This window comes from Lepus europaeus, chromosome 7 (genome assembly GCF_033115175.1).
Source record: "Lepus europaeus isolate LE1 chromosome 7, mLepTim1.pri, whole genome shotgun sequence".
In the NCBI taxonomy this organism is placed as follows: domain Eukaryota; kingdom Metazoa; phylum Chordata; class Mammalia; order Lagomorpha; family Leporidae; genus Lepus; species Lepus europaeus.
Genome location: NC_084833.1, coordinates 34,243,465 through 34,270,527, shown reverse-complemented (window position 1 = coordinate 34,270,527; position 27,063 = coordinate 34,243,465). Strand labels below are relative to the sequence as shown.

General features: G+C 39.4%; 1 protein-coding gene across 1 annotated transcript in view; it reads right to left on the bottom strand.

Annotated features, from left to right (window-relative positions):
- The window catches only part of DCDC1 (doublecortin domain containing 1), a 513,960-nt gene that overhangs the window by 20,066 nt on the left and 466,831 nt on the right, over positions 1 to 27,063 (bottom strand). The window contains exons 27-33 of the mRNA XM_062198052.1: positions 22,446 to 22,539; positions 19,562 to 19,729; positions 8,261 to 8,431; positions 6,695 to 6,898; positions 4,859 to 5,051; positions 1,989 to 2,141; positions 1,181 to 1,282 (exon numbers count right to left, since the gene is read on the bottom strand). Coding sequence (XP_062054036.1) covers positions 1,181 to 1,282; positions 1,989 to 2,141; positions 4,859 to 5,051; positions 6,695 to 6,898; positions 8,261 to 8,431; positions 19,562 to 19,729; positions 22,446 to 22,539 — 1,085 coding nt within the window. The remainder of the gene's footprint in view (positions 1 to 1,180; positions 1,283 to 1,988; positions 2,142 to 4,858; positions 5,052 to 6,694; positions 6,899 to 8,260; positions 8,432 to 19,561; positions 19,730 to 22,445; positions 22,540 to 27,063) is intronic.

Here is a 27,063-nt window from a genome sequence, read left to right as displayed (position 1 = left end):
TGTCAAATAAAAAAAGAAAAAAGATGCAACCCAGTTATCTTTAAAAAAAAAAAAAAAGCAAGAAGTGGAGCAGCTGAGGTTTGAACCTGCACCCATATGGGATGCCAGCACTGTAGGCGGCAGTTTTACCCACTACACCACAGTGCCATTCCCGAGTAATATGGTTTTGACACAACACAGTGCACACACTTAGGAAAAGAAATTCTGTTATGTCAGTTTCAGAGATTGAAAATTATTTCTTTCCAGACTAAAGTCCATAGTGCATTGTTGCTCCCCAAAGAATCACTTGTATTTCAAATGCTGGAAATAGGATAAGGTCAGGAACCTAAGATTTTGTCACAAAAACAATGGAAGATGAGGATAAAGAATGCCAACTGATCTTTGACCATGAATAGCATATAGTTGCATAAAAACAGAGGAACAGGCATTTAGCCTGTGGTTAAGAAGGCCACAGCCCGTATCTGTGTGCCTGGGTTTGACTCCCAGCTCCAGCTCCAGCTCCTGATTCCAACTTCCTGTCAATGCAGACCCTGGGAGACCCAATGCAGACTCCAGGAACTTGGCCTCCTCTCACCCATGTAGGACACCTGGATGAACTTCCGGCTTCCAGCACTGACCCTTGTTCAGTCCTGGTCGTTATGGGAATTTGGGGAATGAACTAGTGGAGGGGAGTGTTGTCTGTCTCTGTGTTTCTGTCTCTGTCCCTCTAGCTCTCTAATAATTTTTAAGATGTAAATAAAAAGGAGAGGTAATCCTTTTGAGATATTGATTGAAATTCAACACTGAATATTTTAGTGATTCCTCACTCAGGCTATTAAACAAACAGAAATACCACAGCAAGTTAATTTAGAGACTAGTTCCAAAGCCTATAAATGTTAGTTCAGGTATTATTTCAAAAGCAATGGTGTGATTATCTGGCCCAGACATCCTCCTAATTTTTTTAATATATATACATAATTAAGAGGTATTCCTTTTAATATGAAATTTACAAATATAACTTTGGTACTAAAAATGTATATTATTAGGTCTTAGACTTTCTTCAAATAACTTTTGTAATACAATATTTCCATAGTATTCATTGCTTAAATACTTGGTGTCCAATGGTAAAAAAAAATACCTATCATAAATTGAGGTCAGCTTTAGAATTAAACATGTAATATTTGGTTAAGTTCATACTGACCTTTTAACTGTCTCATTTTGTGTTTCATGGAATCCAGATCAGCCAAAATTTTGTCCTTTTTAAGCCAAATCTGTTTCTCGAATGTTTCTGCTTTCTGCAAAGCTAGAATAAGAAAAAATACATGATATTTTATCTAGCATTCTTTTATCAACAGTAATTTATCATGCACAGCAATTTACAAAGAAGTTTCTGCTCTAAGAAAGAGATTCAATTAGAAACAAGTAATTAAAAGGTAAGGGTCATTAAAAGAAACCTAATTTGAAAGATGACAGAGCTTAAGGCATTGCTTTGTGGGATGAAGGCGGGGTGTGGGAGAGAAGAGCAGTGCTGTTTTATTATATAGATTTACCATATGCAGTGGCCATATTTCATTTTCCACTTCCACAAACTATTTGGAGGTGATGAAAGCCTGGCTTGGAACCATTCATTTTTTAAACATCCACCTACTGCCTAAAGGGTGCAATTCTTAAAAATGAAAATGTGCAGACAGGTCGTCTTCAGTGTGAATTAAACTCATTTGTTATTTTCTAATGTATACCATTATTCTCAGTCTCATAGACCAAGGATCTCTTTATCAACTAAATTAGACTTTTTTTTCCATGCAGAATACTCCATTTTAGTAAGAAGAAACAGGCAAATGTGCAATAGCTATTCTCATGCACACAATAATTGATGGATCTCCTGTTCTTTGCATAAATGTGATGCTATTATGTTGACATTACACACATTTAATTCATTTTCTTATGATGGACTAAACTTTGTTTCTCACATTCATATACTTGCTTGAAAGCAAAAACAAAAAGCTTACCATTTGGAGGTTGAAATGGCTCACCACAAGATACCCAAATGGCAATAGGATTTCTGAGGATCTGGATGAGCAAAGACGTGTCAACATCATCCAAACTGTTGGATGTCAAAGACTTTGGAAATAATTTATTTTTCAATCTCACTCTTGGGTTTTCTGGGAAAGAAATGGCACACTTACAATTGTTCAATGAATAATTAATACATTTACAATCAGAATTCATTTATTCAAAATATTTCATTCTTCATTAATTACTTCATTAATTATTTCATGAGGTCGATACATAAATATGGTCAAAAACATCATATGCAACCAAAGAAGTTAATGTAATATGACTGTAAATATACATTTTAATTCTTCTCTGACACATCACCTAGTTCTTACAGAAATTTGAGGTGACCTGCTAAAGTATGCTTATTAGAAAGGGGAAAAATAAAGGATAAGAAAACCAAGTAAAACAGAAGAGGAGTATAGGAATGGTCTAGCGTGAGGGTGAGGTGCCTCAGTGTCCTCAGATTTTAAGTGAATGATAATATCTATCTCATTCTGCTGTCAGATTAAAGTAGCAAGTGCTTAGAAGAAATAGCATTTAACCTAGTCACTGTTGCAAGCATCCAATAAATGTTGGCTACTGTTTTCATTGTGAAATAGAAGTAAACACCACTCTCTTTTAATTTGCAGCTGTTAAAGCATAGTTTGGGCTCAAAGCTTCCTAGAGGCCAGAGAAGAAGGGAAAACAAAACAAAATTTCTGGATTCAAATGGCCCAAATAAACAGACAAATTCTGCAGAAGATATACTTTTCCTGGTACTGAGAGCTGGAGAAATGCAATTAAGTGCTCATAAAGAGATCATTCATGAAACAGCTATCAGTATCCTGGTATGCAGCATAGGCTGTACTACTTGCCAGGCGTTTAACTACGACATTGACATAACACTGTCTGGTGTTATTCTGAAAACAGTTCTCTGAGCTGGGTCCTGTTGCCATTCTTTTCGTCCACCTTGTACAGATGAGGCAGTTGAGCTTTCCTCCCTCCGCTGTGTGGTGGCAGGATCAGGACTGGGATCCACATCATCTGCCTCCAGAGCCTGGCTCTCACCCACTGCCTGCATTGAAAACTCTGCTGAACTCTCACCAGCAGCTATTTCTTTAAAGTTCCTCAGTGCAAATTGATGGCACAATCCCAAACCATAACTCGGTAAAAGGGTAACTCACTAACAGCCCTGCCCGATTCAAGGGTGGCCTTTGGAATCTGGAGCAGAAGGGGTGGCTGTGTCCTTTCAGCAGTCCTGTATAAATAGCACTGCTTCCAACCAGGTTTAAAATAAGACTTTGAAATTATAATGTTATAGAATCAAGACAGAAATCTATGCTTTATTCTTTAAAACTCCTCAGGTAGCAACAAATAATAGCCTATACACAGTAATAACAAGATTTAGTGAATGTTCAGTAAACATCAACCAGGCTCTGTTCTAAGTAACAGATAGATACATTTTATATGTATATCTTAGATTTACATTTTTTCTTATGAAGAACTTATATATGAGAGCATATATTTATATGTGTGTATTCTTATGAATATATTCATATTGATGAGAATCAAATATATGTTCAATATACAAATGTGTATATGAATATTTATGCATTATATTCACATAATCCTCATAAAACTTCCTTGAAGTAAATTACTATTCATGTCCTCATTTTGCAAATGAGCAAACTGAGGTACTGCATAGTTAAGCAGCTTGCCTAAGGTCATTCAGGTAACAAGTGACAGAGCTTGGTTTGGAACTCTGGGTTTTTTGGCTCCAAAATCCAAGTTCCTAATCTCAAACTCATTCTTCTCAAGACAACAACAGTAGAAAAATTCACACTGAGAAAACTGTACTAAATCACTACTAGCAGTACTCTGTTTTACTTAGCAGTTATTTGGGATACAGTCCCTGCCCTCAAGTTGTACATAATCTAATGAGACACACAAAGATGTAAAGAGATAATTAAAATTAAAACCTTCCGTACTAAAAGCTGCCCTACAGGACATTGACTGGAGCTTGTGGCAGTGGTGGAGATGGGCAGGATAGAGAAGGGGAGTTAGAAGACAGGAGAGGTGTGGAGAGGATATTTCTTCTAATAGATTGACAATGTCCAAGCCCCACTTTCTTAAGTGGTCTCCGGTCATTTTGGCTGAGTTTGAGAGTAAAATCTGCTCCTGTCTCATAAATTAGCTAAATTTACAAACATAGCTTATTAATTCTATGTAATTTATTTTTGCAGTACTGAAATAAAAATTTATATTGCTTCTAATTATTTCCTATTGTTCCTAAAGGTAAAAACTCTCTATTGATACTTTTGAAATCACTTACAAAAGTAGTTCCCTGTGATTTCAAAATTCTGGAAGAAGTGATTGAATAAAAGGGTCACATCAGAGCGAGTGCTGTGGGGTAGCAGGTTAAGCCACCACCTGGCATGCCCTCATTCCATATCTGAGTGCTAGTTGGGTGTCCCAGCTGCTCGGCTTCCAATCCAGCTTACTGGTGGCGCATCCTGGGAAGCAGCAGATGATGGATCAAGTGCTTGGGCCCCTGTCATTCATATGAGAGATCTGGATAGAGTTGTGGGCTCATGGCTTTGGACTGAGGACTGGGCCAGCCCTGGCTGTTGTGACCATTTGAGGTGTGAACCAGTGGATGGAATGTTCAACTAATCCAACTCTCTCTTTCACTCTCTCACCCTTATTCGCTCACTCTCTCTATCCCTGCCTTTCAAATAGATGAAAATAAGTAAGCAATAAACAAAATTTCACATGGCATTTTTTGTGACCAGATATAAACAGAACCAATTAACTTTTGCAGAATGCAGTCAACTTCCCATACTTTGAAGAGTTGTCTCTTCTGGTCCAATAGGAGCTGCAATTTTCTTTTGTTCCTTCGAGTCTCTCTGAATGAAAGATTCATCTAGAGCCCATGAAACCAAATCACACAAAGTACAGACTGTGGTTCCATCCTTGGTATAAACTTTGGTGGCTGCTCTGGCAAGCCCAAGTTTTTCTGTGCACTCTGTAAGAAGCTGGAACACAGAGACTGTAAGAAACTGATGGGAAATAGTGATTGAGGGAGAAATAATCATGAGAAGCATGCCATTTTAGGAATCTGGGTAAATTTTTTTAATTTGAGAAAATAGAAAGCAGAATAACTACTGATTTTGATCTTTGATTATAGACAATTTTTATAATAGATTTCCTTCCTAATCTTATATTAGTTCAATGTAGCTGAGAAAATTTCTAGCTTCAAAAGACAGTAGTTGACATACTTTAGCATGACAGTGTTTTCTAAGAAATGTTTAACCTAGAAACCTGCTTTCAATATTGTTGCTTTATAAGGCATAAAATTGTTGTAAGACTTCATATTGATAAACCACTTTAAAATAAGTGATTGTTAACCACAGAGCCAAGAATTGCCACATTCAATGATCTCCTTTTGCAGATGAGAAAACAGGCTGAGAGGTTATTATTTTTGTCCAAGACCATAAAAGCAGCTATGGGTGCCTGGGTGAATCTTAAAGTCACTAACTTCTGTACTTTGCTTAGCCCATTGAACAACAATATAATAATTTTAAACAATCCTTTTATTTTTAACCAAGGAAGTGTGAGAACAGATATGTGTATGTGTGCGTGTGTTTGCAAGGAAATCTGCAGGGTAATTCTGTATCATAGTTAACATCACAATAAACTATGTTGTTAAAGGTATTGGCCCTAACCCATAGACAAGGCAATATCAAGCATTGGAAGGACAAGGTTGAGTTTGGACTTCTGGCACTTTCTCCCTCCCTTAGGCTATGGGAGCAGTCTCCAAGATAAAGACCACATAGTCTTACCGAAGACAACCCCTGCTTCTCTAATTTGAAAGCAAAATGAAACACCCTATCAACAAATAAGTGCTCGGATGCACTACTAGTAAATGAGGTGGCATCTCGCAGACTATTCAGACGACATGTATTGAAACCGGCATGGGAAGCAGGGTGGAGAAAAGGCATTTTGTCATAAAGATGAAGAAAATATGGAATCTCTGGTTTACCCCTTTGCTTTATGTCTTTACTCTGGAGTCCATCTGAAACCCATCTTCTGGTTTCTCATTTTTCTGAATCTTTGTATCCAAAGAAATACAATGAAAAAGGATATCAAGATGTAGATCTTGATTTTATCAGCTTAGACTGGAGAATCGGCCGGCGCCGTGGCTTAACAGGCTAATCCTCCGCCTTGCGGTGCCGGCACACTGGGTTCTAGTCCTGGTTGGGGCGCCGGATTCTATCCCGGTTGCCCTTCTTCCAGGCCAGCTCTCTGCTATGGCCCTGGAAGGCAGTGGAGGATGGCCCAGGTCCTCGGGCCCTGCACCCGCATGGGAGACCAGGAGAAGCACCTGGCTCCTGGCTTCAGATTAGCCCAGTGCGCCAGCCGCAGCAGCCATTGGAGGGTGAACCAACGGCAAAAAGGAAGACCTTTCTCTCTGTCTCTCTCTCTCACTAGCCACTCTGCCTGTCAAAAAAAAAAAAAAAAAAACCACAAAAAACAAAAACAAAAAACAAACAAACAAAAACTGGAGAATCTGGCCAGGGACATTTGTCACTCAGTCCCCCTGCTTTCTCTTGTAGAAAGAATTGTCATTATCATTACCTCTGAGGATGCAAGCAGCCTTTAAGTGATAGTCACTTACCATGGGGAACGTTCCAGCCACAATTAACTTCCCATTCCGATATCCATCCCCATTTTTGTATGCAATTATTTTCACTGCCTTCTGGCGCTTAGCCGCCATACCACTGTGAGATACAGCTTGCATGCCAGCCTTCATCCGGAAAGATAGCAGACGTTCTTCATAACAACTTAGGGTTTTCTCAGCCTCGGAGGATGATAAATCAACCTGATTTTTTAAAAAAAGTCCATTTACTTTCTTCTTTTAGTTTTTATATTTTGGTATACCTCAATCTCTTAATTTCATGAGTGTGTGTGTGTGTGTGTGTGTGATCTAAATTTTGCAATGCTCACTTCCTTACTATAGATACTGGATGTTGCAATGGGAAGGACATTTGGGTCAGGATTCTTCAGTTCCCTTTTCAGCCCTGTCCCTGAGTTACCAGGTGAGTTTGGGGAAACTGGCTTATGTTTCTGATCTTTTGTTTGTTTGCTTGCTTTCCCTTGTGACAAGGATGCCAGGACCAAAGTGAGCCTGGGGAGTTTAAGTAAAGAGACATGATCACTACCAATATTCTCTTAGTTTTTAGCTTTAGGATGATGCCATCTATGGTGGAAGATGCTGAAGAATGAGGAAGTGAATAAACCCACACTCATTAACCATATGGTAATAAGGTGGAAAACCTTTGCTTTTTCACCCCTACCAGGGGTGTTGTCTTGTAGAAAAAGTTCTAAGAAGTTGTTACACTGGGGATTTTTTTCTAATCATCTCCCCCATGCACTCCTGAACTCTAGCTCACTATCTCAAGCATAGCCGAGTGCCTCCAGGCTCCCCCAGAGGACTGGTTCCTTTCTACTTTACAGTTTTAGTTATTACTTGATGTTTATTGCAATGTTACTGCCCCACTCCCCAGCCCCACGCCCCACCATGTACATCAGGGTCAGGGGTGAGAAAGAGGGTCTAGGAATCAGGTAGACAAACCCTAAAGAGCACACCAGGATAGTACATTGCCTATCTTTCAGGAATCTTTCTTTGTTATTCAAATGGGTAAGTTTACTCAGTTCTTTTCACTTTTAAACTTCAAAGAAAGCATTTCTAAAATGGTGCCATTGTAAATTAAAGTCATATTCCTCCATGAACTCTCAATAGCATTAGAGGTGGATATGCAAATTCAGACATCCAACCTGAACAGTCCTTAACAACAACATGTCAAATTCTCCCTGGATTGTTCCATACTAGTAGAAAGGAGTTTACCCTGTGGATATGGGCAAGAAAGCTGCTCAACAAAGTAAAGATCTGCAGTTACTTTCTCACCTGAAAGCAACACAGAGAACAGTAAAAGGCGTCAGTAGATGATTAAAGCCGCAGACATGCCCAATTAACTTCAAAGGATATACTGAACTATTAATAGACAATGTATTTTAAATTACAGTGGGAAAAAGGAAATCAATTCAGGTAGAATGGTAAAGGTGCATTTGAGGAAGATGAATTGGATGAGTGGAGATGAACTTGAGTGCAAGGCAGATAATGAATACATCAAAGTTTCTAAACTGTTGCCACATGTGCATTAGCAGAGCTCAAATTACACACCATGGCCACGTTGGTGACCTTGAAAGGCCCTCGCGAGGTTTTGGAGCCTGAAGCACAGAGGAATGGAAACCCTGGAAGCACCTGTTTCAATTCCTTCTCTGTTCTCATGGATCCTCCACAAGCCAAGCAGAGCATTATTCTCTTTCCACCAGGTGAGAGGTAATAGTATCCCTAGATTGGGAAAAAAAGATACTCATTTAAGTACATCTGGATTATGACAGCATTTCTGCAGAACATTTTGCAACATAAATAAAGCCCTTTTATCATTCCCAAATGCTAAATTTGAAATAACATAACTGTATTATTTTTTGCTCCTTAATAATTATATTTGTTTCAAAAAAGTATTCCCAAACTCTTTAGTGACAAGGCAATACCAGTGAGTATAACCTGTGTCTATAATCATGCTTTCATGAAGGAATGAGCAGTTCTAGATTTAGAGAAAGAATATTTAAGATAAGCAAGGGATACCTTCATGTACCTAGAAAGAAAAGAAGTCATCCAAGAGTAAAGAAATCATGTGGAAAAGACGCAGGTTCCAACATGAAGGAGACTCCAAAGAGTGACCATTTGAGAGCAGCAAAAAGAATGTTATCAGAAATGCTTTGAATATGTTTGAATGTGTGACATCCCAAGAGTTCACAATGGTGCCAACAACACAAGTAAAAACAAATCAACAAAATTCCAAACAAATAAAAAATGAAACTACAGTTCATAGGAGACTGTTGGAAGTAAAGGAGCACCAGCTTATAACCCTGAGAATCGGACACTGAGACACTCGGAGTGTACTGGATACCTTCCAGTTTCTTTCATTTCTGGATTGAATTTTCTTTTCTTGCTGTTAGTCTCCTTCATCTCACCTCAAGGTTTAGACTTGTGAAGGAACCACATGTGACAGGGATACTAGTGTGGAAAGGAGACCTATTGTATGTAATCGGAAGGAGGAGGAAAAGGACTTGTCCATTTTGCTCTTTTGCTGTAGGCGTCCAGTTTTGTTTCTCAGAGGGCAATCTGACCCACCTGTCGTGTTGGCTCCTAAGAGACTGCTGTTATAAGCAGCTCATTGAGAGTTGAGCTTCCTATAGCCTTCTTGGGAATGTGGAAAAGAAAAAAAGCCACAGGACTGGAAAGAGCTAGATGATTATGCACAAGCAAAACCAACTTGGAATTTATGTATAGACCCACCTCTCCCAATCCACCTTCAGCCGACTGAATGTTGTGTGACAGCCTTTCTCTCAAGCAGTGCTGGGATGTTCTGGTTTCACCACAGATTTTCTACTCATGTCATCTTTGGAATCAGCTTATAGATTCCAGGTCCTTGTTTTGAATATAACCTCTTTCTTTAAAAAAAACTTTATTTCATATTTAAACCCCTCATATTAGTCAATAATTCATGTTTCACATTATTTGAACTATTTGCCATTACAGAAAGACTCATATGTGTTTTAAATAAAACTGGTGTAAGAAGGTCTCAAAAAAAAAAAAAAATGGCCATTTGACAGTGTGGCACGTTATTTGCAAAGAGAGCCACAAGAAAAATGTCCCAACCTGATTTGCATGTCCTTGTGAAACATGATGTTGCTGTTCTTCCAATCAAGAAATGAGAGTTTATTTCTCTTTGTCTCCTTTCCTTGCATCTGGCAAGGCTGTGAAGTGCTTGGGCATTGGAGCTTCTCCACTTTGGGCTACAGTTTGGACTCTCAGACCACAACATGAACAAGCTTGAGTTAGCCTGCCTGAGAATCCATGCGGTTGGAGAACCAATGCCCCAGCTAACAGTATACCAACCACCAGGCATATGAGGGAGGCCATCTTTTTTTTTTTTTTTTTTTAAGATTTATTTACTTGAAAGTCAGAGTTACAGATACAGGGAGAGAAAGAGAAATAAAGAGATCTTCCATCTACTAGCTCACTCTCCAAATGGCCAGAACAACCAGGCTGAAGCCGGGAGCCTGAAACTCCATTCTGGGACTCCCACATGAGAGGCAGGGGCTCAAGTACCCAAGCACTTTGGCAACTTAAAGTTAATGTGCTGGCACGGTAACAGGGACCTGGATCAAAAATGGAGCAACCAGAACTCAAACTGGCACTCCAATATGGGATGCCAGTGTTGCAAGCAGTGGCTGTGCCACAATGGCAGCCCCTAGAGGGCTGTCTTTGACAATTCAGTCCCTGTAGGACCACCAGACTACTGAAGAACCAGGGATGACTATAGGCACATTAGTTAGTGATCCTGGGCAAGACCAGCAGAACTTTCTCAGCTGAGCCTGGCCCAAATTTCTAGCCCACAAAGCAAAACATATTTGTTGGGCTAAGCCACTAAGTGTTCAGGTGCTGTGTTACACTGCAATATATAAGTGAGATGGATGGAAAGAATAATGCATTTATCCTATCTTTTCTTACAGATCATGTTTTTGAGTAGTCAAATATCTATTTGATGAAGTTCTTCCTCATATTAAATGTTCAGCTGATAAATGTATGGAGAACTATAGAATTAGGCAGAATTGGCCCTTTTGCAACAAAAGTGTACCATTAGATGAAAAATCATTGGAGAGGGGTCAGTGCCGTGGCATAGCAAGTAAAGCCACCTGTGGCCCCAGCATCACATGTGAGCACCAATTCAAGTCCAGCTGCTCCACTTCTGATACAGCTCCCTGCTAATGCACCTAGGGAAGCAGAAGAAGATGGCCCAACTACTTGGGCTCCTGCACCCATGTAGGAGACCCAGAAGAAGCTCCTGTTTCCTGGCTTCAGATCAGACCAGCTCTGGCTGTTGCAGCCATTTGAGGAGTGAAACAGCAGAGAGAAGATCTCTCTCTCTCTCTCTCTTTCTCTCTCTCTCTCTCTCTAGCTCTGCTTTTCAACTGAATTAATAAATCTTAAAAAAAAATCACTGGAGAATTTTTAAATATAGGATCAGATTGTCATTATCTGAACTCACTGATAACAATTATAATCATAAATGGAAAACCTAGATGTTCCCTATGAAACATACAGGAAAAAAAATCTATGAAAATTCTGGCCCAAAAATGTTAGGAATCTAATAACAATTCCAGTGCTCAATTCCACTTGCAGGAATTATGGTGGCTAGAGAAATAAGTTGAAGGATGCCACAAAGAAGCACACAGATAGAAATGATGAATATTATATACAACAAATTATTCTATGCCACCAAATGTTCATAAGGATCTTGTTTGGATCTTGACTCAAGCTAACAAATTGCAAAAATAGTTTTTAGGAAAGTCAGGGAAATTTTATTAAGGTTTTCAGATGGCATTATAGCACAGTGGGTTAATCCACCATGTGCAATGCCAGCATTTCAAATGAATGCTGGTCCGAGTACTGGCTACACTGCTTTCAATCCAGCTTCCTGCTGATGCACCTGGGAAGGTGTCGGAAGATGGCCCAAGTACATGAGCCACCCATATGGGAGACCTTGATGGACTTCCTGGCTCTTAGCTTTGGCCTGGTCCAGACCTGGCTGTTGCAACAATTTGGGGAGTGAACTTGCAACTGGGAGATTCTCTCTCCCTCTCTTTCTCTTTGCACCTTTCACTCTCTCTCTCTTTCTCTGATGCTCTGCCTTTAAAATAAGTAAATAAATAAATAAATCTTTTCTGAAAAATATTGTAACATCAGTATTGGCAAAAAGAAAAAAAGAACAGTATTATAGATAGTCAAAGATCATTGTTAATTTTGTTGGTTTGATAATGGCATGATTATTATTTCAGAAAATGCTCAAAACTTCTAAAAGTACTTGTTAATTTAGAGGTGAAATGATATCATGTCTTGTGTTGGCAGATATGACAAAACCTTGATAATAGGTGAATTCAAATGATGGTTAAATGAAGATTCATTGTGCTAGTTTCTTTACTTTGGAATATGTAAGAAAACTTCTATAATGAAACGTTGAAATACTATTATATAGAATATCTAATTATTCTTTTTTTTTTTTTTTTTTTTTTTTTTTAATTAAACTTTTATTTAATGAATATAAATTTCCAAAGTATAGCTTATGGGTTACAATGGCTTCCCCCCTCCCATAACTTCCCTCCCGCCCGCTACCCTCCCCTTTCCCGCTCCCTTTCCCCTTCCATTCATGTAAAGATTCATTTTCAATTCTCTTTGTATACAGAAGATCAGTTTAGTATATATTAGGTAAAGATTTCAACTTTTTGCCCATATAGCAACATCAAGTGAAAAAACTACCATTGGATTACTAATTATAGCATTAAATAGCAATGTACAGCACATTAAAGACAGAGATCCTACATAATTTTTTTTTCAAATTAATTAATTTTCTATGCCATTTCCATTTTAACACCAGGTTGTTTTTTTTTTTTCATTTCCAATTCTCTTTATATACAGAAGATCACTTCAGTATATAATTAGCAAAGACCTCATCAGTCTGCACCCACACAGAAACGCAAAGTATAAAAATACCGTTTCAGTACCAGTCATAGCATCACTTGGCTTTAGACGACACATTAGGGACAGATCCCACATGGGGTGTAAGTACACAGTGACTCCTGTTGCTGATTTAACAATTTGAAACTCCTGTTCATGGCGTCAGTAATCTCCCTAGGCTCTAGTCATGAGTTGCCAGGGCTATGGAAGCCTTTAGAGTTCGCTGACTTTGATCTTATTCCGATAGGGTCATAGTCAAAGTGGAGGTTCTCTCCTCCCTTCGGAGAAGGGTACCTCCTTCTTTGATGGCCCCGTTCTTTCCACTGGGATCTCACTCACAGAGATCATTCATTTAGGTCTTTTTTTTTTTTTTTTCCATGATATCTTGGCTTTCCATGCCTGCTATACTCTCATGGGCTCTTCAGCCAGATCTGAATGCCTTGAGGGCTGATTCTGAGGCCAGAGTGTTGTTTAGGACATCTGCCATCCTATGAGTCTGCTGTGTATCCCACTTCCCATGTTGGATCTTTCTCTCCCTTTTTGATTCTATCAGTTAGTATTAGCAGATACTTGTCTTGTTTGTGTGATCTCTTTGAGTCTTAGACCTATCAGAGCTATCAATTGTGAGCTGAAATTGGTCACTTGGACTAGTGCGATGGCATTGGTACATGCCATCTTGATGGAATTGTGTTGGAATCCCCTGGCACGTTTCTAACTCCACCATTTGCGGCCAGTCCGATTGAGCATGTTCCAAATTGTTCATCTCCTCCCTCTCTTTTTCCACTCTTAGATTTAACAGGGATCACTTTTCAGTTAAAATTTAAACACCTAAGAATAATTGTGTGTTAATTACTGAGTTCAACCAATAGTACTAGAACAACAACAATAACAACAAATACTAAAATGGATAAAGTATTACATTGTACATCTAAAGTCAGGACAGGAGCTGATCAGTTCATTGTTGCTTATAGTGTCCATTTCACTTAACAGGTTTCCCCTTTGGCACTCAGTTGTCACCGATCAGGGAAAACAAATGATATTTTTCTCTTTGGGTCTGGCTTAATTCACTCAGCATGATGTTTTCCAGATTGCTCCATCTTGTTGCAAATGACTGGGTTTCGTTGTTTCTTACTGCTGTATAGTATTCTATGGAGTACATGTCCCATAATTTCTTTATCCAGTCTACTGTTGATGGGCATTTGGGTTGGTTCCAGGTCTTAGCTATTGTGAATTGAGCTGCAATAAACATTAATGTGCAGATGGCTTTTTTATTAGCCAAATTAATTTCCTTTGGGTAAATTCCAAGGAGTGGGATGGCTGGGTTGTATGGTAGGGTTATGTTCAGGTTTCTGAGGAATCTCCAGACAGACTTCCATAGTGGCTTAACCAGTTTGCATTCCCACCAACAGTGGGTTAGTGTCCCTTTTTCCCCACATCCTCTCCAGCATCTGTTGTTGGTAGATTTCTGAATGTGAGCCATTCTCACCGGGGTGAGGTGGAACCTCATTGTGGTTTTGATTTGCATTTCTCTGATTGCTAGTGATCTTGAACATTTTTTCATGTGTCTGTTGGCCATTTGGATTTCCTCTTTCGAAAAATGTCTATTGAGGTCCTTGGCCCATCTCTTTAGTGGGTTGTTTGTTTTGTTGTTGTGGATTTTCTTGATTTCTTTGTAGATTCTGGTTATCAATCCTTTATCTGTAGTATAGTTTGCGAATATTTTTTCCCATTCTGTTGGTTGCCTCTTCACTTTCCTGACTGTTTCTTTTGAAGTACAGAAACTTCTCAATTTGATGCAATCCCAAATGTTAATTTTGGTTTTGACTGCCTGTGCTGTTGGAGTATTTTCCAGGAAGTCTTTGCCTGTGCCTATATCTTGCAGGGTTTCTCCAATGCTCTCTAATAATTTGATGGTTTCGGGTCGTAGATTTAAGTCTTTAATCCATGTTGAGTGGATTTTTGTGTAAGGTGATAGGTATGGGTCTTGCTTCAAGCTTCTGCATGTGGAAATCCAATTTTCCCAGCACCATTTATTGAATAGACTGTCCTTATTCCAGGGATTAGATTTGGATCTTTGGTCAAATATAAGTTGGCTGTAGATGTTTGGATTGATTTCTGGTGTTTCTATTCTGTTCCATTGGTCTATCCATCTGTTTCTGTACCAGTACCATGCTGTTTTGATAACAACTGCCCTGTAGTATGTCCTGAAATCAGGTATTGTGATGCCTCCGGCTTTGTTTTTGTTGTACAGGATTGCTTTGGCTATTCGAGGTCTTCTGTGTCTCCATATGAATTTCAGCATCGTTTTTTCTAGGTCTGAGAAGAAGGTCTTCGGGATCTTAATGGGTATTGCATTGAATGTATAAATTGCTTTTGGGAGAATAGACATTTTGATGATATTGATTCTTCCAATCCATGAGCATGGAAGATTTCTCCATTTTTTGGTATCCTCTTCTATTTCTTTCTTTAAGGTTTTGTAGTTTTCATCGTAGAGATCTTTAACGTCTTTGGTTAAGTTTATTCCAAGATATTTGATTGTTTTTGTAGCTATTGTGAATGGGATTGATTTTAGAAGTTCTTCCTCAGCCGTGGCATTGCCTGTGTATACAAAGGCTGTTGATTTTTGTGGATTGATTTTATATCCTGCTACTTTGCCAAACTCTTCGATGAGTTCCAGCAGTCTCTTAGTAGAGTTCTTTGGGTCCCCTAAATAAAGAATCATATCATCTGCAAAGAGGGATAGTTTGAGTTCGTCCTTCCCGATTTGTATCCCTTTAATTTCTTTTTCTTGCCTAATAGCTCTGGCCAAAACTTCCAGAACTATATTGAATAGCAGTGGTGAGAGAGGGCATCCCTGTCTGGTACCAGATTTCAGTGGAAATGCTTCCAACTTTTCCCCATTCAATAGGATGTTGGCCGTGGGTTTTTCATATATTGCTTTGATTGTATTGAGGAATGTTCCTTCCATACCCAGTTTGCTTAGAGTTTTCATCATGAAAGGGTGTTGTATTTTATCAAATGCTTTCTCTGCGTCTATTGAGAGAATCATATGGTTTTTCTTCTGCAGTCTGTTAATGTAGTGTATTACGTTGATTGTTTTGCGAATGTTGAACCATCCCTGCATACCGGGGATGAATCCCACTTGGTCTGGGTGGATGATCTTTCTGATGTGTTGTTGCATTCTATTGGCCAGAATTTTATTGAGTATTTTTGCATCTATGTTCATCAGGGATATTGGTCTGTAATTCTCTTTCAATGTTGCGTCTCTTTCTGGCTTAGGAATTAAGGTGATGGTGGCTTCATAGAAAGAATTTGGGAGGATTCCCTCTTTTTCGATTGCTCTGAATAGTTTGAGAAGAATTGGAGTTAGTTCTTCTCTAAATGCCTGGTAGAACTCAGCAGTGAATCCATCTGGCCCTGGGCTTTTCTTTGTTGGGAGGGCCTTTATTACTGTTTCAATTTCTGTGTCAGTTATTGGTCTGTTTAGGTTTTCTATGTCTTCCTGGCTCAATTTAGGGAGGTTGTATGTGTCCAAGAATCTGTCCATTTCTGATAGATTTCCCTGTTTGCTGGCATACAAGTCCTTGTAGTAATTTCTGATGATTCTTTTTATTTCTGTGGCGTCTGTTGTTACGTTTCCCATTTCATCTCTGATCCTATTGATTTGGGTCTTTTCTCTTCTTTTTTTAGTTAGTTGGGCCAATGGGGTGTCAATTTTGTTTATTTTTTCAAAAAACCAGCTCCTCGTTTGGCTGATTTTTTGTAATGTTTTTTTGGATTCAATCCTGTTGATTTCTTCTCTGATTTTAATTATTTCTCTTCTCCTACTGGGTTTGGGTTTGGCTTGCTGCAGATTTTCTAGATCCTTGAGATGACTTGAAAGCTCATCTATTTGGTGCCTTTCCAATTTCTTGATGTAGGCACCTATTGATATAAACTTTCCTCTTAACACTGCTTTTGTTGTATCCCATAGGTTTTGGTATGTTGTGCTGTTATCCTCATTTACTTCCAGAAAATTTTTGATTTCTCTTTTAATTTCTTCTATGACCCATTGTTCATTCAGGAGCATGTTGTTCAATCTCCATGTGTTTGCACGTGCTCTAGGGATTCCTGAGTTGCCAATTTCCAATTTCATTCCTTTGTGGTCTGAGAAGCTGCATGGTATGATTCTAATTCTTTTGAATTTGCTGAGACTTGCTTTATGGCCTAGTATGTGGTCAATCCTAGAGAGGGTTCCATGTACTGCTGAGAAGAATGTAAAGTCCTTAGATGTAGGATGAAATGTTCTGTAGATATCTGTTAGATCCATTTGGGCTATAGTGTCATTTAAATCTACTGTCTCCTTGTTGATCTTCTGTCCTGTTGATCTGTCTATCTCTGAGAGTGGAGTATTGAAGTCCCCCAGTACTATTGTATTGGGGTCTAAGTCTCCCTTTAAGTCCCTTAACAAGTCTTTTAAATAAGCTGGTGCCCTATGATTAGGTGCATATATGTTGATAATCGTTATATCTTCCTGTTGAATGGATCCCTTAATCATTATATAGTGCCCCTCTTTGTCTCTCCTAACAGTTTTTGTGGTAAAGTTTATGTTGTCCGATATTAAGATGGCTACGCCCGCTCTCTTTTCATTTCTGTTGGCGTGGTATATCTTTTTCCAGCCTTTCACTCTCAGCTTGTATGGATCATTGTTGGATAGATGGGTTTCTTGTAAGCAGCAAAAGGATGGGTTTTGTTCCTTAACCCAGTCAGCCAATCGGTGTCTTTTAACTGGACAGTTCAAGCCATTAACATTCAATGTGACTATTGAGAAGGAGTAACTTTGCCCTGCCATTTGCCAAAGATATTTTCTAATATCTGGTTTGAGATTCCTGTGATCTTTTGCTGTGAGGTTTCCTTCCTTTAACTTCTTTCATATTGGTGACCGTGTTTCTGTGTTTCTGTATGTAACACATCTTTAAGCATCTTTTGCAGGGCTGGACGAGTGGCGACAAATTCTTTCAATTTCTGTTTGCTGTGAAAGGTCTTAATTTCACCTTCATTCACAAATGAGAGCTTTGCAGGATATAATATTCTGGGCTGGCAGTTTTTCTCTCTTAGTACCTGGGCTATATCTCGCCATTCTCTCCTGGCTTGTAGGGTTTCTGATGAGAAATCAGCTGTAAGTCTAATTGGAGATCCTCTGAGAGTAATCTGGCGTTTCTCTCTTGCACATTTTAGGATCTTTTCTTTGTGTTTCACTGTGGTGAGTTTGATTACGACGTGTCGTGGTGAGGATCTCTTTTGATCATGTTTATTAGGGGTTCTCTGAGCTTCCTGTACTAGGATGTCTCTGTCCTTCTCCAAACTTGGGAAATTTTCTGCTAGTATCTCACTAAAAAGGCCTTCTAATCCTTTCTCCCTTTCCATGCCTTCAGGAACTCCTAGAACCCGAATGTTAGGTTTTTTAATAGTATCCTGTAGGTTCCTGACAGTATTTTTTAGATTTCTGATTTCTTCTTCTTTTCTTTGATTTGACTGTTTCCTTTCCTGTTCTCTGTCTTCTAATTCTGATATTCTCTCTTCTGCTTCACCCATTCTGTTTTTAAGGCTCTCTAATGTGTTTGCCATTTGATCTATTGTGTTCTTCATTTCATTGTGGTTTTTTGTCAGTATCGCGAATTCCTGCTCCATTAGTTTTTTCATTTCATTTTGATTCCTCCTTAATATTTCATTTTCACGGGAGAGATTTTCTATCTTGTCCATTAAGGATTTCTGTAGTTCAAGAATTTGTTTTTGAGAACTTCTTAATGTTCTTATCATAAATTTTTTGAAATCTGTATCTTTCATTTCTTCTATCTCATAATCTTCATAATCTTGCATTGGCGTGTCTTGTTCACTTGGGAGCGTCATAGTGCCTTCCCTGTCCTTGGTACCTCCGCTTCTATGTTTCTTGCTTGGCATGTTAGAGATAATTTGTGGTGTTTTTGTTTTTGTTTTTTTCTCTCGTTATACTATGCCTCTAAGTGAGCTGTCTGCTTTGTTGGAGCCTTAGGGGCTGTGATGGGTGTGGCCAGAGAGCTATGCTTGTTTCTTCAGGTTTAAGGCTGTGTAAAGAGCAACTCTCCCAGATTTCTCACTCACTTGCTCCTTGCTGGCTCGCTCTCTCTCTCTCTCTTTTTTTTTTTTTTTTTTGACTCAGTTGGGAGTGGGGTTGAGTGTAGTTGAAATCTGGCCTTTGTGAGTATTCGTTTGATCTACCCCTGGGACCATCCACAGAGATTATGCAGCCCTCAATGTGTTCTCCAGTTTCGCTAAAGATACTGAGTTTGGCTGAGCTTTACATATGTAAAATCGCGGTGCTCTTTGTTTTGCTTGGTGAGTGAAGGGAGAGGCCTCTGTTCCCCCTCCCCCCAATGTCTCGGACTTCTCAGGTCTTTGTCTTACCCTCCTCCTCCGTTCCCGCGCTGGCGAGATTCTGAGGCTCTGGCTCCTCTCTCGCCGCTGCCACTCGGCTCCTCTCGGTTGGTTTTCCACGCGGTGGGTTCCCTGTAAGTCCTCTGTGTCTCATCCACGAGATCCGGAAGCGTTTCCTCTGCAGTTTTTTTCTTGAGTCTTTTCCTGAGGCTACAGTAATTCCACTTTTATGAAAGTTTATTTTCCCAAACTAAGGCACACGTCCTCACTATCCGCCATCTTGGCTCCGCCCCCAGAATATCTAATTATTCTTATTCCTCACAATTTCTTTTATTCTTTCCTAAACAGAACCAACAGTCTAAGTGATTTAATTCAAAAATTTGTGTTCAATTTGTACAAACACAAGGTTTAAGGTTTTTCTAGGTGAGAAAAAGTTTTTGCTTTATTAAATTACTCTATTTTACCCCATTTCCCCTTCTTCCTTGAGAAGAAGGAATCACTTACTGGTTGATCAATGTTTTCTTTACTAACACAAGATGTACAGATGCCAGCATAATTTGCTGATGTGATTTCCTTGTCCAGGGCACTGCTGTGAAAGGCCATAAATGCTTTCATATTTTCCATGTAATGCCACTTTTGATTGGCAGTTCCATTGTTGTATTCCTTATATTTCTGAATAAAGAGACAAAATGAAAAGTCAAATAGAAAGGCAAGTTTAGAGCAGTCATATTTTTCATTGCATAAATCCAAAGGTGTAGATAAGTACTCATAATCCTATTATACAGCTACTGTTTATATCACAGCTACTGTTAATATTTTAGTGATTGTATACAAAATATTTTTATATTTATAAATACCCATTCTTCTTAAAAATATTTATTTATTTAGTTGAGAGAAAGAGACAAAAAGGGAAAAAGAGACAGAAAGAGAGAGATCTTCCACCCACTGGTTCATTCCTCAAATGGCTGCAACAGCCAGGATGAATCCAGGAGCCAGTAGCTTCACCAGGATCTCCCATGTGGATGCAGGGACCCAAGTACTTGGGTCATCCTCCACTGCTTTCTGAGGTGCTTTAGCAGGGAGCTGGATTAGAAGTGGAGCAGCTGGGACTCAAACCAGTACGCATCACAGGTGGGTGTTTAACTCGCTTCGCCACATTGCAGGTCCTTAAATATGCGTTCTTCAATTTATAAAAATAGAATTACAAAATATGTTCAATTCAGTAATTGCATTTGTTACTTAATTTTCATGAAGCTTTCCCTAACATCTTTTAAGTATCATTTTAACATTTTAGTTTACTAACTACAATAGTTAAACATGTAGGCAGTTTCTCAGAATAGCCCTACAATAAGCCAATAGAAGACTGGCATTGTGGTATAGTGGGTAAAGCTACCACCTGCACTGCCAGCATCTCATATGAGTGCTGGTTTGTGAACTGGCTGCTCCACTCCCAATCTAACTCCCTAATGGCCTGTGAAAAGCTATAGAAGATAGTCCATGTGCTTGGGCCCCTGCTATCCATGTGGGAAACCCAGCTGAAGCTCCTGGCTTTTGCCTGGCTCAGCTCTGGATATTGTGGCGACCTGAGGAGTGAATCAGTAGGTTTAACAGCTCGCTCTCTGTCTCTTCCTCTCTCTCTCTGTAATTCTTTCAAAAAAAAAAATAGCAATGAATAAAAGTAAAATTAATCTTTGTATAAACCCATGATTACACATCAAGACAGATTTCTAGAGGTAGAGTTCCCAAGAAAATATGATAATTATTAAAGATTATGATGTATCATATCAAAATGCCTTCTACTAAGATGATTTTACTCCACACTTTCATCAGTAGTGTATGAAATGACCCATTTTCCTAACATTCTTGTCATAATGGGCAATACCTCCCAAAAAACTGATTTAATAAGCAAAAAATTACCTTATTGATATTTGATTTTATATTTCAGTGATTATCAGGGAGGCTCATCAGTTTTTAAAATACATTTGGTTAAATATGTAATTGAAACAGTATATTTATTCTAATTTATTAAACTTGGCCCACTTGGCCCAAGTAAAGAAATAGTTTCTATTTAACAAGTAAAACAAGTAGATTACTTTTAACTAAACATATCATGACACCTCACTTTATAATTAACAACACCTACTTTCTCAAGCAACAGGATAATAGTAAAAGAAGAAAATAAATGAGTTTCAAGAAATGATTTAATGTGTCAGACAATACTGCCTCCATCACAGGTCTCAAAAACCAGAGGGTGTATTGTCAAGGAATTGGAAAGGGTCTGGTAGCGTTAACCTAACATGCCTCATTTTTATTGTTTTATATGGCCTTTAATATTTTCTCTCAAACTGATTGTTTCCATAGATAAAAATGAAACATCAGGAAAGAAAAAGTCTTGAAAGGCAATCCAGATTACCTTGGGATCAAATTTATTTCTTATAAAATGAGAACCTTAAGGGAAAACATTAATATGGACAATTTTATGAAGCTGATTAAGGTACTAAATTTGCATCAGCATGAAGTTTTATCTCACTGTGGTTGAAGAAGAGGTACCTGACAGAACCGAATGTAATGTGATATACTGTGTCTCCTGAAATAAAGGTTTAGTCCTTTTATCATCAGGATGGAAGACTTAATTAAGCCCTAGTATTTGTCCAAATTCCTATATCCCAATTTGGGATGTGAGGCTTGCAAAACATTTTCCCTCATTGCTATTAAAAATGTAGTATAAAACAAATGTTATTTGAAGAGAATATATTTTGTTTAAAAAAGATGTAAAATACTGTGGAGGATACAGAAAGGAAATGCAGAACCAGCAATGTACTTAAACTCTCTGTCCTCTTAGCAAGGAAAACATTAATCAGTTTCTATTTTTGGCTGCTACAAGCATTTGCAAACTTGTATTAAAGGTGTGTTTCAAAGGGGTAACTTAGTAAAACTAACACTGATGAGCTTGTGTAGTCCAGGAAATCTTCCCTAGCCAGGTTCTCTCCTTCTAATTTCCAGGTATGGGGGACTTGCTCTAAATGCTCTAAATGATCAAATTTAGCTGCATCTAGCAGTCATTCACCTGACTGCACCCATCACTAGACTGTAAGTTCCTGAATGCTGCTGGGATAACTCCTCGTGCTTGCCACTGAATTTGATTCCAGAAACTAGCGTCGGGCCTGAATGCAGCAAGCCCACAAACACCATCTGCTGGGTTAAAATAAATTAAGAGCTACATGAACATGGTTGATTTGAAATCTAGGTGGACTATTGTAATTATTCAGGGCAGAAGCTAATGACAGTGGTTTTTTTTTTCTCCACAATAAGGAGGCAAGCAATTTTATTTATATATGATTAAAGGGCCATGATTATTCCTTAACTTATATGCCTGCACATCTGTTACCTGAACAATCACTGGATAGCCACAGGCTTCATTTCTAGCCTTGGTCATGGACACTGCCAGCACAAGATCTCGGTTACTTGCCAAGTGAAAGGTCCTAGGGAAACAGGATGAGTCAGATTACAAAGCGGAATGATCTGCTTAGATCTCCTCCTTACTATTGCCTCTAGGCTCCACCTGCGCTGTACGGTGATGGATATAAATCCTTCATTTCTCCTCGAGGGTAAGCATGATATGGAACTTTCTCTATAGAGGGCGCTGGAAGAACACAGCAAGCCAAAGGGGACCCCCTGTTCCTTCGGGCTGCTACACGGGGTCAGTGGTTGGGAAAGATTCTATCCAGTGATGCTCTGCTCCAACCAGATGTCCAGAAGGGATGGCTTCCTGACACCCTCACCTGGCCTGGCCGGACTGTGGAGCATCTGCTCACTGACCTGTTGATAGGGATACCACATGCTCCAGCCCTCCTGCAGCACCAACAGTCCTATTCCCACTGCATGCTGCATCTCCAGCAACCAGCTGCACCCCACACACATTCCAGATGGTTCTGTCCTGCTTGCCCAGAAACCACCAGTTGCTGGGCACCACCAGTTCTAGCCAGGCACACCAGGAAAATTTTTGTCATCCAGTGGGGTGAAATCATACCAAAACTGTTTCAATGGGTTCTCTCCCTCAGCTGAGGGCAAAATTTAGAGGATAAAAAGAATGTGATTAACAAATAGAATCCTGTGGTTAACATAAGTAAAATTTTCTTTATTTTCTCCAGAACTCACCAGTTTATCAAAACAAACAGGCTTCAATAGTCAGTGCAATATTACACGTGTATACACAGGGAATCTTCAAAAGTTCATAGAAAATGAACAGTATGAAAAAAACTATGCACTGATTTCAAAAAATTTCTGCAACCAAAAATATCTTTCAATTTCATTTTCCATGAATTGTATTTTATTTTATATGTTCTTAAAATGTTTACTGATTTGAAAAGTAGAGATAGAGAGTCAGACAGATTTCCCATCTGTTGGTTCACTCCCCAATTGCCTGCAGTGGCAAATCCTTGGTTGGGGCCAGGCAAGAGCTGAAGCTGGGAGCCAGGAACTCAATCCAGTCTCCCACATGAGTGAAAAACACCCAATTACTTGAGCCATCACCACTGCCTCCCCGAGGGCACATTAGCAGGAAACTGGAGTCAGGAGCCAGAGCCCCAGAGTTGAATGCTCCAAATGTTAATGCATCGTATAATACGGGCTGCAGGGGTCTTAACCATACTGCTAAACTCCCACCTTTCAACAAAGTTTTTAGAAAACCCCTACTTGTGCCAGGATGTGTGTAAGCATATGTGTCTAATAGTTAATGTTTTGTCACAGTGTAATGATCCGTTACATTCGATTTTCCTCATTTAAATCACGGTGTGGTTTCTATTCTAAATTATACCCAGACTGATACAAGCTCCGTGCCCATTTTGCTATTACGGCAGGCAATCGGAATGATTACGTGGATTCTGGAGCCATTCTGCCTGAGTTTGAATCCTGGGTTCACGTCTCAGGTAGGTCTGACTTTACTTAATCACTCTGTGCTTCAATTTGCTCATCTGTAAAAGGAAAATTTATGGTGCATAGAGTGGAAGTTAAATGCGTTAATGCATATAATATGCATAAAATATTGCACGGTACATAACATTTAGTATTAGCTACTCTTACTAATATCTGTGATTTTTATAGCTTTTCCTCAAATTCTTTTTTTCCCAAAAGATCTTGCCCTAAAATTCATGATACAATATATGATATATGTAGTTTGTTTAAAAAAATCTTAATGGAGTTAAAATAAAACCTCCTTGACTAAAAAAAAAAAATGAAAATGACTGAGCTAAAAACTTTTAAATTCTTTCCACTGCATCATACTTAAAGGCAAAAATAAACCAAACATTCAAGGCTCACATTTGTGTAGAAAAGCCAATTCTTTAGTAGCAATCCTGCTGTGGAAAATGTAACACCTCTTGAATCTAAAATTTAATGATGTGAGAGCAGAGGCAATAGTAGAAGGTGGGGTGGTATCCATTATAAAAGTCATGTATTTTTCCTTTCAAGACTTAAAAATATCCAAATATTCAAGTCAAATTTCTGAAAATAATATGTCTTCATTGTAAAGAATTTACAAAGTATTTGAAAATACATTAAAAGTTATAACGAATTATTTTTAGGATTTATTTATTCAAAAGGCAGAGTGACAGAAAGAGAGGGACACACACACACACATACACACACAGTCTTTCATCTGCTGTTTCAAATGCCCACAATAGCTGGAGCTGGACGAAGCCCAATCCAAGAGCCAAGAACTCCATCCAGGTGTTCCTCATGGGTGGCAGGAACCCAAGTACTTGAGCCATCATCTGTTGTCTCCCAGGTGCATAAGCAGGAAGCTGAATTAGAAGCAGAGTAGCAGGACTCAATCCAGGAACTCTGACAAGAGATACGGACATCCCTAGTGGCAGCTCAACCTGCTGCATCACAGCACCTGCCCCAACAAAACTTTTTAAATCACTCTTACTCCTACAAAATAATAACTATTAAACTTACAATGTACTCTTTCCTTTATAGTAAGCTAGCGAAGTACCATTTTCAATCCAAGATGGGTATTCAATTTTATGAAATACCTCTTTGGCATTTATCAAGCCTGTACTGCTGGTACTCCGTTGCTCATCTCTGTGGCCTCAACATGTGGCACAGTTTGCATCTTGCATTTCATTGGCACTCAATAATACATTAAAATATATATCAATAATATCATTAAAATAAAAGAATCATTGTCTACATATTTCCTGCAGTGTTCTACTGAAGGGGCGGGACTCGGTACCTTGCTCATTGCATGCCGTTCTGCCTGGAACAGACGCAGCGGTCTCTCCCGTGCTCTGCTGTCAAGCCCTACCATTACCCTGCTGGTGTTTCTTTTCCTTGTCTGAGCAGTCCTGTCACCTGGTGCTTGTCCACAGCAGAGAAGTAACTTCAGTCTGTGGAAAAGCTGAGCTTACAGACTTCCATAGAAAGCCCCTCTCTGTGCTGAAGAGCACATATGCTAGCCACATCTAGCTCGATACCCCAGCCTCTTTGATTAATCCACAGTATGAGCACAAACAGGTCACTCGGCCTCTTTGAGTCTCAGATTACTTTGCCTTGCAATAAATGAAGACTCAAAGATTTTTAGGATCCCTTTTAACTTCAAGTTCCATGACACTGTATTTTCTCCTCCATAATTTTGAGTCCTACTGTGGGGGGCTTTCACCCCCAAGGACTTTCTCCTATTTCCCTTTGGAGATCAAATGATTAATTCAATTGCACTATAGTTGACAATAAGAGAGGGATATCACCTCCATAGCTGACACGGACCATTACTCTGTGTGGCTGGGAACTAAGTGGGTGTGGCGTGCCCTCAGCACTCTCCTGCCACCTTCCAGGGCCTCCTCACTCCCTCCTAGCGCTCCCAGCCTGGACCACGTCCTCCTCTTCCAGCAAGGCTTTGTTCTCCCAGTCAAAATCTTGCTCCAGAGGCTTTGTTTATAGTTGCTCAAGATATCAGATTGCCTGTTTATTTTCTATTTTAAATAAAAAGTCACACTAAAAATTCATTCCAGGCCTACAGAACTGAATGGAAGGACTCGCGGGATGAAATTCTCAGCAAAGTGACAGTCACATTTCGTGATCCTGGCAGCTGGCTGTTCTACGAATTCTGGGTGGAGGCTCTCTAAATGCTGTCTTCCTACCTGCCTAAAATATGGAGGATAAAAAGGACTGGCATGAAACTCAGGTTCTACAGGTTTCTTCTGTATCGTGTAATCCAGAGCTCTCCAACCCTCAGCTTTCTCAGAACAAATGGTTTTCAAGATCCAATTACATAAAAGGAACAAAGCGATATGCCAAGGGAAATGAAGAAGTAGATGCAGAATTGCTGTCATTACGCTGATAGACTTTCACCATGGGACATATATTGCCCTGAATCCAGTCCACACCTAATTGTCAAGACTTCTGAAAACTTTTCCTACCCAAGCGTGTCTGCAAGTCCCTGGAGGAGGGCTCATGTTCTCATGAGCAAATCCTGTCCCACTGAAACTCCTGCTGCTCCACGTCTTCCCCTCCGACTCCAAGATTTCTGAAGAGGGATTTAGCAATCCCACAAGGCCCTCTCATCAGCTGCCCCTTTATTCTGCGGCCTGACATGGGGAGCTCTCAAGATGACAAAGTTGCAGGGTGCTCTGGAAAGAGGGAAGGGCTTCCCTTCTTTTCTGCTACACCTTGTTAGATTTTCCAAAGCAATGCTGTTTATGCCCAACCATAGCCCGGAGTTCTAGGAGAACTTCCCTTTTTGTTTTTATTTAAGTGGCCTTCCCCCCTCATCTTCCTCCACAGTGCTCAAAATAAAAGAAAACCAGTGATGGACATTAAACAGAACTTAGAGCTAGTGCTCTCTTTTTAATGACCAAGTATTGCTGGGTCAATCTCATTTTGCTTGGCTTTTTCTTGCCTTAGGGTCACATCTCTCATTCCCCATGCACGTCCACTGAAATTCATCAGCCATGCTCAGATTCCAACTTAGGCTTAAGTGGGCACCTCCGCTATAATCCAGAAAGCCA